Raw genomic sequence first — 15394 nt, 5'->3', positions numbered from 1 at the left:
CCGGGGCCTTCCCTGCCTGCATCACCCCTGTATCTAGTCCAACCCCCCGACAAAATCCTCCTCCACTTTGGGGAATTCCAACCCATCCATAAATTGCCTCATTCCCTCTCCCCCCGCCGGGGGCTTCGAATCATATAACCTCCTATAAATTTTGTCAAACGTCCCATTCATCCCCACTACGCCCAGAACCACCCTTCCTCTCCCATCCTTATTTCCAGCTTCCTGAGTTGGTGAACCAACATCCTGTTTGCCTTCCCCCCATATTCACACACTTCCCCCCAGGCCCTCCGTAACTGCGCCACATCCTTCCCCGGAGACACCAACCGGAACTCCATCTGGAGCTTCTGCTGCTCCTTGAACAACACTGCCTCAAGGGCCTCCAAGTACGCCCTATCTACCTGCAGGATCTCCTCCACCAGCCTAGCCATCACTGCCCACTCCATCCTGTCCCTATGCACCCAAATCGATATCAACTCCCCCCTGACCACAGCCTTAAGCACCTCCCACAGCATGGCAGTCGATACTTTATCCGTGTCATTGAGCTCAACATACCCCTCACCCTCTTGCACACCACCTCGTCTGCTAACAATCCCATATCTAATCTCCAATGCGGGAGCTGGTCCCCCCCCCAGTCCATTTGCAAGTTCACCCAGTGCGGCGCATGGTCAGAAACCACAATCGGCAAGTACTCCTGCCAGCAAAGCCTTATCCACCACAGAGTCATCGATCCACGAGTACACCCTGTGCACATGGGAGTAGTATGAAAATTCCTTTGCCCTCGGCCTCCCAAACCTCCATGGGTCCACCCCCCCCATACACTTTAGCTCTTTCGCCACCGCCGACACCCTCCCCGATCGCGGACTCGATCGGTTCCAATCCCAGCTCGATGACCGTATTAAAATCCCCCCCATAATCAACCAGTGCGAGTCCAGGTCCAGGATCTTCTCCAACACCCGACTCATAAATTCAACATTATCCCAATTTGGAATATAAACATGCACCAAGACCACTGGCATCCCCTCCAATTTCCCGCTCACCATTACAAACCTTCATCCCGGATCTGCCACTATGTTTCCCACCTCAAATGCTACCTGCTTATTTATGAGCACTACCACGCTCTGCGTCTTCAAATCCAACTCTGAATGAAAAACCTGTCCACCCCACGCCTTCCTCAGCCTAATTTGGTCCACAATCTTCAAATGCGTTTCCTGTAGAAATGCCACAAAACTCCTGAGGTGTGCGAACACGCGCAACCGTTTGACTGACCCCACACATTCCATGTGACCAGCCTGGTCAGGGCCACCTCACCCCCTCCCCTGCCAATCAACCATACCACTTCTTTGGCCAACCCCCAACCCGCGTCCCATAGCCTTCCAGGCCCGCCCTCAGATGTCCACTGTCACCAACTCCCTCCTTATTGCACTTCAACTGCCCCACCCCTGGCAGCAGACCCCTCTTCCCCTGAACCAAACAACAATCCCATCCCCCTCTAAAGTTCACCCCCCATTGTGCTCTCATGAACTAACTCGCCCAGCTAGCCTGGCAGCCCCTGCCCCGACAGCCCCCCCCCCCCCCCCCCCCCCCCCCCCCCGGCACCAAACATCCCACTTTCAACCCCCCCCTCCCTTCCTGCTCGCACTCCACCATGGTACAAACAACAATAACACTGTAAAGAAGAAAAAAAAAGGTGCACCCCTCTCCACCATCCTCTGGCCTCCCACCGAAGAACCCCATGAAAACGCTAAACAGCCACTAAGAGAAAAATGTTCTCCCCTGGCTATCGCCCAAAACAAAAGAAGCAGCATAATACAACAAAAAGAGGTGCAGGGAGACCCAAAACCATCTCACACTTCCTCCAAAATTCAATGTCCTCCCTCTTCTGCCAGTTCATTGTCTCTCAAAAACTCCGTTGCCTCCTCCGGTGTTCCAAATTAATACTCAGGGCCGTCGTGGGTCACCCAAAGGCGGGCCGGGTACAGCATCCCAAACTTCACCCCCTTCTTAAAGAGAGCAGTCTTGACCCGGTTAAATCCAGCTCTCCTCTTTGGCAGTTCCATGTCCAGGTCCTGATATACCCGAAGCTCGTTGCCTTCCCAACGCCAGAGTGGTTCACGCCACTTCATCCCGCCGGGACCCCCCGCCCCGCCGGGCAGGGGAGAATCCCGCCCCTGGACTGCGAATCCATCCACCGACCTCACTAGTGGAGTATAACTTTCCTCCACCATCTCTGCGCCTTTTTTCTCCAAAACATCCACCTGGCAACTGGGGAAAACTACGAAAAAAACGCCTCGAGCGGAAGCTGCCAAATGTGCGACCACTCACACCATGGCCGCCACCAGAAGTCCTCCGGTGTCAGAGATGCTGTATTAACTGGTGAGAAAAGCCGGCTGTGCAACTGGAAAGGTGACATCGGGTTTCCCGCCAGAGCGGCAGAGTAAATGTCGGATAATATCACCCATTAACTCTCCACAGATGATGCCAGTCAGCTGATTTTCTTCTGCATATTCTGTTTTTATTTGAGATTTCCAGCATCAGCAGTATTTTGCTGTTTTTAATTGCATAACCATTGGCCAACTTGTCTTCAATTGCCTAAACTCTGAAATCTCCTTTCTAAACCTCTTTGCCACTCTCTTTCCTTCTCTAAAATGCCCCGTGAAAGCTACTCCTTTGCCTAAGCTTTTGGTCATCTGCCCTTAAATTGCCTTCTATGGCTTGGTGTCACATTTTGATTTAAGATTTGCTCCTGTGAAGTGCCTTGAGATGTTTTATTATCTTAAATGAATTATAAAAATAGAAGATGTTCCCCTCAGTCAGTTATTAGAAGCGTTTGTGGTGAAATACAATTTTCTTATGACAAAATTAAGTGTGTCGTTTTGGATGGGTTATTGAGCATCATGTTGGGAAGGATTTCAAATAATATATACAATCGATAAAACAATTATCGAGTTAATGCCTACTAATGTTAATCCAACACCATCACATTGTTAGGACCAGTAATTCCCCCCAGTCAGCACTGTGGGTTATTGGCTGTATTTTTTCTTAATAAGGGCAGAATTCAATGAGTGTGACAGGAATTTGGCTCACCGGCTGGAGATTCGGCAGGTTGGTCCTCTTCTGAAAATCCAATACAATTACCAGGCGAGCAGGCACTTACCTGGGTAGTATAGGGCCCCCCACTTGATTAAGACACGAGGTGGAATCCCGCCTCCGGGAGCTGTAGCCAATCAAAGGCTGTCAGCCCTCCAGTACTGGCAGTGCCACGGAGAGCAGTGATTGCTGTCGATACCACATGTGGGCATGCTGGAGGAATCTGAAGTGTTGGGTGCTCTGAGATTGGCACTTCTGGTACCATGAAGTGTTGGATGCTCTGAGATTGGCTGTCATGTTATGTGTGCTAATTGGTCCGTTGCTCTGTCTATCATTATGTATGTGTGTATGTGCTGTGATGTTCACTTGAATATCATGACAGAATCAACAACAGATCCTTAGAGGTGAGCATGTGGAGGATGGAGGTTGCCAGCGAAGGGGAGAGCAGATTGGGATGCAAGGACCTGGGAGGTGTGGAAATGCTGCCAGCATAGAATGCCAATCAACAAGAGACCCACTCACCCCCTCAAGTAGCCACTAGCTGCTGGCAAACCTGATAGGGTTTACCCTGCAGCTCCAACCACAGCTGGTTAAATACCAGCAGTAGTGGAATGAGGTCCTTGAGCGGCTACTTAAGGGCCTTAATTGGCCTGCAGTCGGGAAGGCCACCCGCCAGCCCTGGGCTTAGACTGGCAGGAAGGCTTGGCATCCCCATCATGCATCATCCCACCCTATCCAACAGTCCTCCCGCGTCCAATTTTGCCTTGGGATCAAGGGAGACATTAAATTCCACCCAAAGTCTTGCATTTATGTAGCGTGTTTTGTGGCCACTTGATGTCACAGTCGATGATATATATTTGAAGTGTAGCCACTGTTGGGAATGTACTGTAGAACAGGCAAAGTTGATGAAGTTCCATCACACTGTCAAATTCAGTAACTCCTCCCAACCAGTCTCATTTTAATCATTAGAAAGCATTGATTCAATTAGAGAAGAATTATAGCATTCCTTTTGACACTTGCAACATACTGAGCGCTCAAAAAGTTAACTAGTAGGACTGCTGAGTTTACATGTCGCCCAAGAAGGTTTGGGTCTCTAAAACAGCAGATCAGCTAAAATAGTATGAAATTAAAGTCAGCGTCTTAGAAAACAGCCTAATGCCCGCCAATACCTTCAAAGCTTTTTAGGTGCATTACACAGACTCATAAAACTGTTCTTGATATGTCTCCAGTATTTGTGGCATGAAAGGGCCACACAGATAGAGAATCCAGTTAACCCAATAAATTTAATTTTATGCATTAAACCAAACAGAGCCTTTTGAAATAAATGGTCAATTTGAATTCTGCTGCAAGAGTGTTTGTGGCGCAAGTTATCATGTTTCCTTATATCTGCCTATTACATGCTGCTGTCCCCTTTTGAAGTCTTTTCATGTTGCTGTTTTTCAATCCTCTTTCATTCCACATCTCTCAGTTCCTGTGTGGTATCAATCCACGGCAGCACCCCCCCACACCTACCCTCTGTGCTAAATCCTGATTTCTCTTTTCCAATCAAAACATCAGCGGTCTGAGCCAATTGGACCCTCCGTGATTAAAACCAGACGCCTGCATCGAATCTCCGCGCTTGGGTTAAGACGGGCATCACATTGCTCACATCAGCCAACTGCATTGTTAGAAGTTAGTCTCTCTTTCCAAAAATAATAGATTCTGCTCTTATATTGCAGATATCTGTGGAGATCTACTTCACAATTTATACGCTGAGACGGCTGGTTTGTGAAAACAGCTGCTTAAGCAAAAAAAGCTGTTGAACTTCATAACCTGTACAAGGCTTCCAGATTCACAGATAACTGGCAGGATTTCCAAGATGGCAGCTTTCAATATTTTTCCGCCCCTCAATATTTGCATTCTCAGCCTACTGAACACAGTATTGATTAGCACCAAGCAACCTTCTCGGTAAAGGGTTCTATGCAGTAAAGGCCTGTGGAATGAAGCAGGCAGGAGATCAGGGAGTTCCAGAAGAGCACATCCTACAGAAGAGCACTACAGAATAAACAGTGCACCATACAGAAGAGTTCTGTTGAATAAAGATTATGTCAGTCAGTAGAGCTCTATAGGGTGAGCATCTTACTGCATCAGAGAGTTATATTGAACAAACAGTAATTACAGGGAAGAATTCTGAACTTTGCACAGTGTTATGCATTGAGAGTTGCTGGAACTCACCAGTCTCATCTAATTGGGTATGCTGAAACAATAGAATTGTTGTACTTGGTGAGACTGTAGAGTGTTGTTCTGGGATTGGAGAACATTATACTACAATGTGCTTGACTTTTGGGACAGTGTATTGGGATGTTCTGGGACTGTGGAAGGTTGTATTGTGATATGCTGGGACTGCAGAACGCTGTACTGGGATGTACAGGAACTACAGAACATTGTACTGGGATGTACAGGGAATATAGAACATTGTATTGTGATGTGCAGGGATTATACAATGTTACACTGTGATGTGCAGGAACTGTGGAACATTGTACTGGGATGTGCTGGGACTGTGGATTGTTGTACTAGGATGCACTAGGATTGAGGAATGTTCTATTGGGATGTGATAGGACTATGAAACATTGTACTGGGATGTTCTGGGACTGTGGAATATTGTACTGGGATTCACTGGAACTCTGGTACATTGTATTGGGATGTGCTAGGACTGTAGAATATTGTGCTGGGACTGTGGAATGTTGTATTGGGATATGCTGGGACTGTGGAATGTTGTATTGGGATGTGCTGCGACTGGAATGTTGTACTGGGTTGTGATGGGACTGTGGGATATTGTTGTGGAAGAGGCAACATTAGATTAGAACCTACACTGGAAGCTGCAGAGCTCATAATGTGCCTTTGTCCCAACACGCTGAGTTTGTGTGCGGTCAATTCCAGCCCTATTTGACCCGGAGTTGGAACACAGGTGAAATTAGATTTTATTTTAAAATATGTGGGATCCTTGGTTCAGCCCATAAACTACAGTCACCAGGTGTGTAGCTTTAAAACACAAGTGACCTTTTATTATGTATGGACAACAAATGTAACTGACCATCTACTACCTGTTTCCCAACCCTCCCTTCCTAACTTGCCCCACTCTCTCCACACATGCACAGACAAATAACACAGAGGGGAAAGGGTGGTGGAAAGGGCAAGAAAATATTAATAAAAATAACAGTGTAAGGATCCGATAGACTCTGAGATGCCTTCAATGTCTTTCTGGAGTTCAGGCTTTTATTTTGATACTTCTTCCTTCTAGGCTTGAGGTAGGTTTCTCTGGCAAGGTTGTCTACTTTCTCTGCAGAATCAGTATCATTTCAGGTTTACAGGAAAAGATGTGCCAGGTACTCACTGCTTTCAGAACAATTGCGCAGTTCTTTCACTTCAGCAAGTAGAAGAGACAGTTAATTTCCCTTCCAAGGTATAAATACTTCTGACAAGTTCTCTCAGAAAGCATCACCCAAGAACCAATCACTGACCATTGTCAAGCAGAACACTGTCCCTGGCCAACCCACCAGTTGCCAGTTAACCAATTGACGTGACTCCCTCCACAACCTAGTGCTGAGGAGTCTGGTTTCTCCTTGCCAAAATACAAAGCCTAGGAACACAATGTCCTGGCAAGCAGGCTGTTTCAACTTTGAATCTTCTGTTAAAAGGCACATCCCGATTATGGGTCCACGGACCAAAATATTAAAAAGAAAGGAAATGGGAACAAGGGAAATAAACAGGAAGGGCTCTTTCACCTTATACCGGAACCTGTACCGCAATCAAACCTACAGTTTAAACTGGTGTCATGCTCAATACCAAACTCACATTTTTGCAGCCTTTTCAGGCAGTTAGCTGATGAATTGTGATACTTGACTTTCTTGGCTATGACGTTTGGTGTAAATTGTAGTTAATGTTGGCACCTACCGAGAGGAAGTCTTGTGGCACAGTGGATAATGCCCCTGCCTCTGCGTCAGAAGCTCTGGGTTAAAGTTCCACCCCAAGGAAGGGGCATTCATAACGTGGCCAAACAGATTGAGTATCAACCCCTTCTAACCCACACAAATGGCAGGTGTTAAACACGAGAGAAATATTTGGTCAGTCAGCAAAAGTGCATATTGCCCTTGCAACTCAGAATCACTCAGTGAACTGTAACGCACAACAACAGCCTCTTAACTATCAAAGAAAAATCTCAGCTGATGTCGAGTTATCAGAGCTGCTACTATCACTACATTTAGTGAAATAGGAAATAACTTACTTAATTTACCCAATAATCATTAATCTTATGGTGGGAGATATTTGTACACTTATTGATATTGTACAGAGAATCGGCTTGTCTCAAAAAATGCCTCTGAATTACACGTTGACTCAAGTATCAATCTATTTCTCCCTTACATTTTTCCACACTATTTGCATCCATACACTTGCACCCTTTATAATAAATAGCTAAATCTTATTTGTCTCTGCATCTCTCCTTTTACAAGCTTCAGCTTGTGTCCCTTACGTCTCAAACTTGTGGCAATTTATTCCTTCAAGAATCTTGGATAGTATCACCCCCAACTGCACTTTCTCTTCCTCAGAGTAATCAACCCCAGGCTCTGTTCATAGCCCAGACTCCCCGAATGGCATCAGTTAGATGAATCTTTTCTTCACCATCTTCACAGCCCTTTTTCCAGATTTCAGTAATGCTGAAACAAACACGATTACGGTAATAAAGACGTAATCGTATGGTAACCCTGAAACTCAGGGACATTGCTTTCCCAATTTATCAATTATTTCTTCCAATTTCATTATTTTCTCATTAATTTTATTGATAACTGATTTATCCTGCTCTGACTACGCTGGAGCTTTGTGAGACAAAAAAGCAATTTTCCTATAATACGTTTTCTGTTTCCTGAGTTCAACTGACCCCTTAGGAGCAGAAAGGTTGGCTTTTGATTGGCGAAACTGGAGTTCTGGTTGAATATAATGAACTCTGGAAGTTGACTTGGTTGCGGCTTGGATTTCAGTGACTCAGTGTTCAATGAGTTCTTGTGGCAGGGAAGGCAGCTGTAAGTTATTGCTGTCTTTCAGGGAACAGGGACTTGTCCTTTTCCACATGACAGAGGGGAACTTTTTCAGGTAAAAATTATATTTGGTTACCGTTTAAAGTGGTGGGAAGTAGTTTTTTAGGTACCTGAGCATTCAGGTGGCAAAGGACTGGGGTTAGCTCCATAAGTTAAATTTGGGCAGGGCGGTGGAGCAAATGAAAGGGGATTTCCGCAGTGGGACATGCTCCCGCTGTCATTGACGGGGAGGGTACAGACTGTGAAGATGACAGTCCTCCGGAGATTGCTTTCTGTGTTTCAATATCTTCCAATTTTGATGCCTAAGGCATTGTTCACGAAGATAAACGTGGTGATCTCGGGTTTTGTATGAGTGGGTAAGGCCCCGAGGGTGAGGAATGTCCTTTTGGAACTAGGGATGGGGAGGCTTGGCCCTTCCAAATTTTATTAATTATTACTGGGCTGCGAATATATCGATCGTTAGGAAGTGGGTAGTGGGGAAGGGTCGGTGTGGGAGCGCGTGGAGGCGGCATCCTATAAGGGTACGAGTTTGGAGGCTTTGTTAATGGCATCTCTGCCGTTCTCGGTGGCTCGATACTCCACAAGCCCAGTGGTAGTGGCAGCCTTGAGGGTGTGGAGACAATGGAGGCAGCACATCAGACTGGAGGGGGCGTCGGTGTGGTCACCGATCTGTGACAACCACCGTTTTGTTCCGGGAGGACTAGACAGGGGCTTTAGGAGATGGCAGCGGGCAGGTATTGAGAGATTTGGTGATCTCTTCATTGAAAAGGGTTTTCGCGTTTGGAGCGATTAGAGGAGGAGTTTCAGTTCCTGGGTGGGAACGAATTTCGGTACCTGCAGGTACGGGACTTTTTCCGGAGACAGATTCCAAGCTTCCCTCGCCTCCCTCTAAGGGGACTGCAGGAAAAGGTGATGTCAAAAACAGGGGTGGGAAATATATAAAGAATTGATGGAGTGGGAAGGGGTCCCAACCGGGGAGGTGAAGAGGAAGAGTGAGGAAGAGTTGGGAGGGGAGTTAGAAATCGGGCTATGGGAAAAGGCCTTGAGGAGAGTCAATTCATCCTCGTCGTGTGCCAGGCTTAGCCTGATCCAGTTCAAGGTGGTCCAAAAGGCTCATATGTCTATGGCCCGGATGAGTCGGTTTTTTAAGGAGGTGGAGGACAGGTGTGTGTGGTGTGGCGGAAGCACGACGAATCACGTACACGTGTTTTGGGCGTGACCGAAGCTGAGGGGATTCTGGCAGGGATTTGCAGACGTAATGTCAGAGGTCCTGGAAGGGAGGGTTACTCCGAGTCCAGAGATGGCAATATTTGGGGCGTCGGAGGATCCAGGGGCCCAGGAGGGGAGAGAGGCCGACGTTTTGGCCTTTGCCTCCCTGGTCGCTTGGAGAAGGATTTTGCTGGGATGGAGGGACTCGGAGCTTCCAAAGGCAGGGATGTGGGTCCGTGACATTGCAAGGTTTCTCAGGCTGGAGAAGATTAAGTTTGCCTTAAGAGGTTCAATTCAGGGGTTCGCTCGGAGGTGGCAGCCGTCATCGACTTCTTTAAGGAAAACTGTCAGCAGAAGGGGGAGGGCGGGGTGGGGGAGAGGGCGGGGGGGAAGGGAGGCATGTCATTGTATAATAAGGATAGGGATCTAATATACGGGCAGTCAGCAGGGAGGGCGAAGCGGATGTTGGGTATGTTATTGTGATGTTGTTGCGTGTGTCGATCCACTCTGCTGTTTAGAATGTTTAGATGTTAAAATTTGAAATGCTTCAATAAAATGTTGTCTAAAAAATAAGAAAATTATATTCAACCAGAACTTCAGTTTCGCCAATCAAAAGCCAACCTTTCTGCTTCCAAGGGGTCAGTTGAACTCAGGAAACAGAATACATATTATTGGAAAATTGCTTTTTAGTCTCACAAAGCTCCACTATAGTTAGAGCAGGATAAGTCAGTTATCAATAAAATTAATGAGAAAATAATGAAATTGGAAGAAATAATTGGTAAATTGAGAAAGCACTTCTCAGCGGGAAGCTCTCAACCATAGTTCCTGTCCTCGAGGTTCGGGGAAGTGTGTTACCTCCCTGGGTCTTCCAAGGCTGGCACACTGAGTTGAGACAACAATCCCCTAACGTTTCTGCTACAAATATCCCAAATTTATAAATTGTAATATTGCCTCTCTCCACCCCTACCTCAATCCATCAGAGAGTGAAACACACATTGTCACCTCCAGATCCAATTACTCCATTCATCTCCCTGGCACTAGACTCCCAACTTTCTTAAACCAGGTAACTAAGACTGCTCTTCCCCCTCTCCCACTTTGGGATTCTCTCTCGCTCTGCTTCTCCATCTTCCTCTTCTCTTTTAAGAACCTCTTTAAAGTTCACCTCTTGCCCCAATTGTTGGTCACTCTTCCCAGTCTTTCTTACATTGTTTGGCTTCAGCTTTTCTTTTGCATTTCCTGAGTAATTTTTTACTTTGGGAACTCTTTTGATATTAAGGGCGCGATATAAACGCAAGTTGTTCTGTAAAAATGTGAGTTGTTAAAATGTTATCCGTCGGGAACGAACCAGTTCAGTTCGGAAGTGAAGTCTTGATGCCTAACAGAGATGTTTTCTTTCCTGTGCTTTTTAGTGTCCTCTATGGAAACAAGATTACTGAACTCCCCAAGGGTCTCTTCGATGGACTGATATCGATTCAGCTGCTGTGAGTGGTAATCCATATTGGTTTCATTCATGAAATTAAAATGACCTACAGCAGTCAGTGTAATGTCAGGGTTACTGCAAGTGGCTCCTTGTTCAAAGTGATTAAATAAGCTCCCTATAAAGCACAACTGGCCAACCTATGGCTCCACATGAGCCCTGAGATAGGCGTAGCCGCTGGTCTTTGAATCTATCTGAGAGATGTAAAAAGAAGGAAATTAAATGCATTATAGACTGAAACTTCTTAAATAGCATGAAATCAAAATACGTTGTTGTTAGTTAGCCTGATTGGGAATATGAAGCAAAAACAGAAGGAGAACTTCTTGGATTTCTTTTGGACTGCAAGTCCTTTTTACTTAGGATTTCTCCCACAAATGCAAACAATAAGGTGCAGTTGAAATTATTTGGAGTATGAGACATTTTGAAGTGGAAGACAGTTTGACTTTTAAAGGGGGCATCACCAGTATTGCATATTTCTCAAAATACTTTGCCAAATCTATTTGCAAAAAGTGGGGAAGGTGTACTGATGTGGGTGGTGATAGAGACGCAACAGCAGGCGAGGCAATTGCTTACTTACCGGGAGGTTAAAAAAAAGTTTGACTTAATTGAAGGCCTTTGTGATTCTCTAATGCAAGGCAACAGAAAATCCTAAGCAGTGGCCAACAAGGCTCTCAGTTGGAGACCAATAAGTTGTTCAGGATACCAAGGTAACAGGAAACTTTCCACGTAAAGCTTTATTCGGACAGTGAATGCTTTGCATTGAATAGCATAGAAATTCAGCACAGCAAAAGGTCATTCGCCAAACTGGTCAGCGATGGTGTTTATTTTCCATATGAGCCTCCTCCCATACCACTTAATCAGACTCTATTAGGGGATGTTCTTTTATTCCTTTCTTATGGACATATTGACCTTCCCCAAGCATTCCAGCTCCAAAAGAAGTTATTGAAGCAGAGACAATTGAGAGTTTATGCAATCAGTTGGTGTTTCAAATTGAGCATCAGTAAGTGGCAAGTTTTATTTAACTTGTGCAAACAAATATATATATATTTTAAATGCAGCATGCTGCATTCAACAGAAGCAGCCAGAGAGTGAAGGACTGGTTAAGTGTTCTCCATTAAAAACTGAGATCCAGTATCTTGGATCCACCATGTCAATGTGTAAGACCATAAGATATAGGAGCAGAATTAGGCCCATCGTGTCTGCTCTGCCATTCGGTCATGGCTGATATGTTTCTCATCCCCATTCTCATGCCTTCTCCCCGTAACCCCTGATCCCCTTATTAATCAAGAACCTATCTATCTCTGTCTTAAAGACGCTCAGTGACTTGGCCTCCACAGCCTTCTGCGGCAAAGAGTTCCACAGATTCACCACCCTCTGGCTGAAGAAATTTCTCAGTTTTAAAGGATTGTCCCTTCAGTTTGAGACTGGGCCCTCGGATTCCCCTCTCTCCTACTAATGGAAACATCTTCCCCACATCCATTCTACCTAGGCCTCTCAGTGTTCTGTAAGTTTCAATGAGATCCCCCCTCATCCGTCTAAACTTCATCGTATATGGACCCAGAGTTCTCAACCGCTCCTCATATGTACAGACTCTTCAGCTTCTTTCTCAAATAGAAAATCCTTCATTCATGTCATTAACTATGAGGAGCAACACCATTTAAGTCACTTAGCTGTTGGTATGAATTTGCCGTTTTTCAAAAGTGATTGCCATCAGAGTTTTAATTTTTGCGGAATGCAATGCAGCAAGGATGTTTTTATAGGACCTCAAGCTAATCCTCAATCAGGGAAACTGTCTGGCGCTGATTGCCAAAGACCTCATGAAATTTTAATTTGCGGTACATGGAAGTGCTGTGAATCTATTTAAATACCGTTTGGAAGATGCAAGATTCAAAACAATCCAAGGTTGCTCAATACTTGAGATGAAGAGTTAATTGGATCTATTCTAGTGTTGTCCAACAAAGTCTAATTTTACATCTACTACTCAGATTGAGAGAACTGCCTGACGAGACAACTTGAACTTCATTCTTAAAGTTTACGCTGATCTACTGAGAGCTAATTTACTTGAATGTAAAAATTGCACCTTCCATTATTTAAAAGTAATAATTTTCACTTCCAACACTGGTTCGTGTACAGTAATTTAACTTGAGTCAAGTCCCATTCCCCTTTCACTCCTGTACTCGCTGACCGACATTGCCTCCTCGTCAAACAATATCTTGACCTTAAAATTCCCCTTCTAGTTTTCAAGTCCCTCCGTGGCCTCACCCTTCCTTCTCTCTGTAACCCCCTCCAGCACCCACAAAAGCATTCAAGATATCAGTACTCCTCCAATCCTTGCCTCTTGCGCATCCCCAATTTTAATCGCTGCACCATTTCTGCTGAGCCTTCAGTTGTCCCAAACTCGGGAACACCCTCCCCATAACTCTCCACCTCTCTTCCTCACTTTCCACTTTAAAGAAACGCCCTAAAATCTACCCTGAATTTGAATAAACATTTGGCCACCTGACCTAATATCTCCTTATGCGGCTCAGTGTCATACTTCGATTTTAATTCTCAAACTTTGTTGACTGTGAAGTGCCTTAGGATGATTATTACATTAGTAACTCTTTGTAAATATAATTCGTTATTACTGTACAGGTATTTGGACAGGAGAGGTTCAATGCTGATACTGCAAGTAGCAGTATGCGTGATTTGAAACCACCGGTTCAGTAATAGTACACGTTTAGCATCTGATTGGCAAGTACAGGCCCAACACTGGTGCATGTTAACCTTCATACATGTGGTTCGTATGCATAGATCTGATAGTCATAAAGTACAGCACTGATCTGCTACTGGTGCAGATTAGTGTCCATGTCGGTATGATTAACACCATACTGAAGCGAACAGAATCTAATTATGGGCCTTTTCTCTCCTCACTCTACAGACTCCTAAATGCCAACAAGATTAACTGTTTGCGTGTGAACACCTTCCAGGACTTGCATAACCTCAATCTCCTTTCACTGTATGACAACAAGCTCCAGACCATCGCTAAGGGACTATTTACACCGCTACGCTCCATTCAAACGCTGTATGTGTTCTGTTTTATTGGTAACTCCCCGACTATTTTCTAGACTGTTAAAGAAGGAGATCAAGTGGGTACAGCATGTGATGAGGAAGAGTGCAGTTATAGAAGAGACTCAATGGGCGCCAAGGCATTACGGATGAAAACCAAAATGGAGCAATGAAACTTACACAAGCCAGAGACCGATGGGGTTATAAATGAGATCCAGTCTGAGAATAGTGGGATAGATGACTAGTGGATGCCCAATGGTTAAATGATGGGGTATATCCCACAACAGAATATTTTAATTGTGTATTTGTCATTTTTTTTTCTTTATTCATTCACGGGATGTGGGCTTCACTGGCTGGGCCAGCATTTATTGCTCATAACATTGCTGTGGGTCTGGAGTCACATGTAAGCCAGACCAAGTAAGGATGACAGATTTCCTTCCCTAAAGGACATTGGCAAACCAGATATATATTTTTTAATGACAATGGACAATTGTGTCATGGTCATCATTCGACTTTGAATTCCAGATTTTTTTGTAATTGAATTTGAATTTCACCATCTGCCCTGGTAGGATTTGAACCCAGGTCCCCAGAGCATTTCCCTGAGTCTCTGGATTATTAGTCCAGTGACAATACCACTATGCCACTGCCTCCCCTAAGCTGAGGATAATCAGTGACATGATATGCTTTGTGTGTCTAGTCAAATGACATTTTTCCCATTGGAACTGATCATTCATGGTTTTAGCAGGATGTAGATCTCAATCATCCTGTGGCAGGAAGCCAAAGCAGACATCATCACCAAGGTGTGATGCCTCGGAGCCCTGGCACGTTGCTTTACAACAACAAAATTTTCTCCTGCATTCAGTTCCCAGCCATAGCATGACTGTGTGGGGAGGAAGGTGCTGATCAGATGCCAGTGGAGGAGAGGGGAAGGCACTTACCATTGCCTGGTCATGAATAGCTCAAAGCAGCTGGTTTGAAGCCTGTCTTGGTGGAGTCAGAGGGAAGGTCAGGTACAAGAGGTGCATTTGAGGGGTGAGACACCCAATTGAGTGAAAAGAGGGAAAATAAATGTAAAGCTGACAATAGTTGGCATTATTAAAACAAAATTCTCTTTCACCCGCTCAAAAAACCTTGATGTAATATAATTCAGTAGTCAAAGGGTTAATGCTTACCCCTGGATAAATTACCAGACAGCAATCCAATTGAAGGTTTCAGAGGAACCAAGGAAGTAAAGCTGGAATCATTTTTGTTGGTAACCTGAGCTCTGTGAGTGGTTCGCTGAAAGTCACCATGTGTACAGTACTCAGCATTGTTTGAAACACACGTACTTGTGTGAAGTTACTCAGCAGCTAATCTTCTTACGCATGATTCAGATAACAGAATGTTAAACGTGGGTAAGGCTGACTTTAACGGGATGAGGCAGAGATTGTCCACGGTAAACTGGGAGAATCTGTTAATGGGTCAAACGACTGAGAGGGAAAGGCTCCACAACAAAAACAAC

The 15394-nt window shown here is 45.0% G+C and overlaps 1 protein-coding gene across 2 annotated transcripts in view; it reads left to right on the top strand.

Annotated features, from left to right (window-relative positions):
* LOC140426781 (slit homolog 3 protein-like) overlaps positions 1-15394 on the top strand; it is a 925338-nt gene that overhangs the window by 694184 nt on the left and 215760 nt on the right. For both annotated transcript variants that reach the window (XM_072511946.1, XM_072511947.1), the window contains 2 exons: positions 10778-10849; positions 13766-13909. In XM_072511946.1, the coding sequence (XP_072368047.1) occupies positions 10778-10849; positions 13766-13909 (216 nt within the window). The remainder of the gene's footprint in view (positions 1-10777; positions 10850-13765; positions 13910-15394) is intronic.

Source organism: Scyliorhinus torazame, chromosome 7 (assembly GCF_047496885.1).
Source record: "Scyliorhinus torazame isolate Kashiwa2021f chromosome 7, sScyTor2.1, whole genome shotgun sequence".
Taxonomy (NCBI): Eukaryota; Metazoa; Chordata; class Chondrichthyes; order Carcharhiniformes; family Scyliorhinidae; genus Scyliorhinus; species Scyliorhinus torazame.
This window is presented reverse-complemented; position numbering and strand designations above follow the sequence as displayed.